The sequence below is a fragment of the Mandrillus leucophaeus genome, unplaced genomic scaffold (genome assembly GCF_000951045.1).
Source record: "Mandrillus leucophaeus isolate KB7577 unplaced genomic scaffold, Mleu.le_1.0 Scaffold520, whole genome shotgun sequence".
Classification (NCBI taxonomy): domain Eukaryota; kingdom Metazoa; phylum Chordata; class Mammalia; order Primates; family Cercopithecidae; genus Mandrillus; species Mandrillus leucophaeus.
In genome coordinates this window covers 1,232,995-1,235,286 of record NW_012105587.1, presented here as the reverse complement: position 1 = coordinate 1,235,286, position 2,292 = coordinate 1,232,995, and the positions used below count along the sequence as shown (strand labels likewise).

At 45.4% G+C, this 2,292-nt stretch overlaps 1 protein-coding gene across 1 annotated transcript in view; it reads right to left on the bottom strand.

Moving 5' to 3' along the window:
- The window catches only part of DCT (dopachrome tautomerase), a 51,196-nt gene that overhangs the window by 39,106 nt on the left and 9,798 nt on the right, over positions 1-2,292 (bottom strand). The window contains exon 2 of the mRNA XM_011996651.1: positions 826-1,125. Within this exon, the coding sequence (XP_011852041.1) occupies positions 826-1,125 (300 nt within the window). The remainder of the gene's footprint in view (positions 1-825; positions 1,126-2,292) is intronic.

The window sequence follows — 2,292 nt, the reverse complement described above, 5'->3', positions numbered from 1 at the left end:
GGGTTTCACCGTGTTAGCCAGGATGGTCTCGATCTCCTGACCTTGTGATCCGCCCATCTCGGCCTCCCAAAGTGCTGGGATTACAGGCTTGAGCCACTGTGCCTGGCCACAGGCCCCAATTTTTAAGACCTAGAAGGGCAGGTCACCAATTTCTCAAGCATCCAACATGATTGTGTTGCAAATAGCTAAGCAGCAGAAACTCTACATTGCTGTGGCTAAGCTTGTACTTTTCCTTGACAATACAGCTCCAAGAAACCGGGGGGTTCTGGACCATGTAGGAGGACCATAAATGATTATCTGAATGTCAATCATGTGATAGACTGCCTAAAATCCACCCGAAGTTGATCTATCATGTGAGTTTAACAAGATACCCACTTCCAACATGAGCACTCTAATTCCGCACAAAGAAGCTTCATGTGCCTTGGCACATGTTCAGTTAATTCCTCTAATTTGGAGAAAAGGTCAGAGAGGGCTTCCATGGTCAGATTTGCAAATATTTTCTTCTGAAATCAAAAGGAATTCACCTCCACCTCACCAACTCACGCTTTTGATGATTAACAGCTTCACAGAGAAGAGTTTACCCTTTGAACCAAGAAGATACAGTAGAGGAGAGAACATTTAAAGTGTCTGCAGCCAATGTGCAGGAAGAAACTGCGTCTTTCTAACTCCAGGCAGTATTTGATAATTCCACGACTTTTATAAACCTAAGGCTGCCTTGAGGTTGCTCTCTTGTTAATTAACTTGCATGAAATTACTTCCCACTGCCATACCCTCAACCCAAACAAAATCTGTAATAATATACCTTCAGCCAAAGAAAAAACTCACCTAATAATGTATCTCTAACAGAATAATAATGCAGCCACACAAAAAAATCATAAACACTGCAGTTGGCAAACTGCGGCTGGGTCCCATCGGGCCCAAGCAGGCCCAGCCAGTGTTGCGTGGTGATCACGTAGTCGGGGTGTACGCTCTTCTTCGCGAGATCTAAGGCGCCCAAGAACTGCTCTCTCTCCTGAGGACTCAAGGAATGGATGTTCTGCCGAATCACTGGCGGTTTCTTCCGATCGCAGTTGGGGCCGGTCCAGCCGAACTTGCAGTCTCCACAATTATAGCCGGCAAAGTTTCCTAGTTCACAAAACAGACAGATGGAAAGGGAAGTGGGTTTATGTCGTTTGGAAGAAATTTCTGAATTTGTACTCTGAAATTTGAATGGAAGAGAAGATGAAGGTGCTTACACAAAGGCAAAGAAAGCCCATTTTCCTCCTGTGGTCTTCTCTTAAATGTTTCTATCTCCCAGTGGTCTAAGTACTAGAGAGTTTCCTAGACACATTCCCAGCAACGAAACAGGACACGAAATACGTTGCATACTGCAACGAGCTAAACTGTGTTACCCCAAGTCCTAGCCCCCAGTATACCTAGTATGTGACTATATTTGGAGATAGTGCCTTTAAAGAGGTAATTAAGGGTAAATGAGGTCCTTAGAGTAGGCCCTAATCCAATATGACTGATGTCCTCAAAAGACGAGGAAATTTGGACACAGTTTTGGAAGGAAAACCACATGAAGACACAGGGAGAAGACAGCGATCTGCAAGCCAAGGAGAGAGGCCTCAGAGGAAACCCACTCCCTGATCTCAGCCATCCAGCCTCCAGAACTGTGGGAGGGTGAATTTCAGTGTTTAAGCTGCCTAGTCTGTGGGACTTGGTTATGGCAGCACTAGCAGACTCATGCACACACTCCTTCCTCCCAGGATCGCAGAGGTGTCTCCTCCTGTGCCTGCTTCACGCCCACAAAAAGGGATGACACAGAACAGTTATTTGATTTAGAGAGGAAGAAAATACACAGCAAGCTAAAGATGAAACCAAAATAAATACATGGCCGGGCCCAGTGGCTCACCGCCTGTAATCCCGGCACTTTGGGAGGCCAAGGCAGGCAGATCACTTGAGGTCTGGAGTTCAAGACCAGACTGGCCGACATGGTGAAACCTCATCTCTACTAAAAGTACAAAAAGCCAGGCATGGTGATACATGCCCGTAGTCCCAGCTACTGCAGAGGCTGAGGCAGGAGAATGGCTTGAACCGGGAGGTGGAGGTTGCAGTGAGCCGAGATCATGCCATTGCACTCCAGCCTGGGCGACAGAGCAAGACTCTGTCAAAAAAAAAAAAAAAAAAAGAAAGAAAAGAAAAGAAAGAGAGACACAGAGAGAGAGAAAGAAAGAAAGAGAAAGAAAGAAAGAAAGAAAGAAAGAAAGAAAGAAAGAAAGAAAGAAAGAAAGAAAGAAAGAAAGAAAGAAA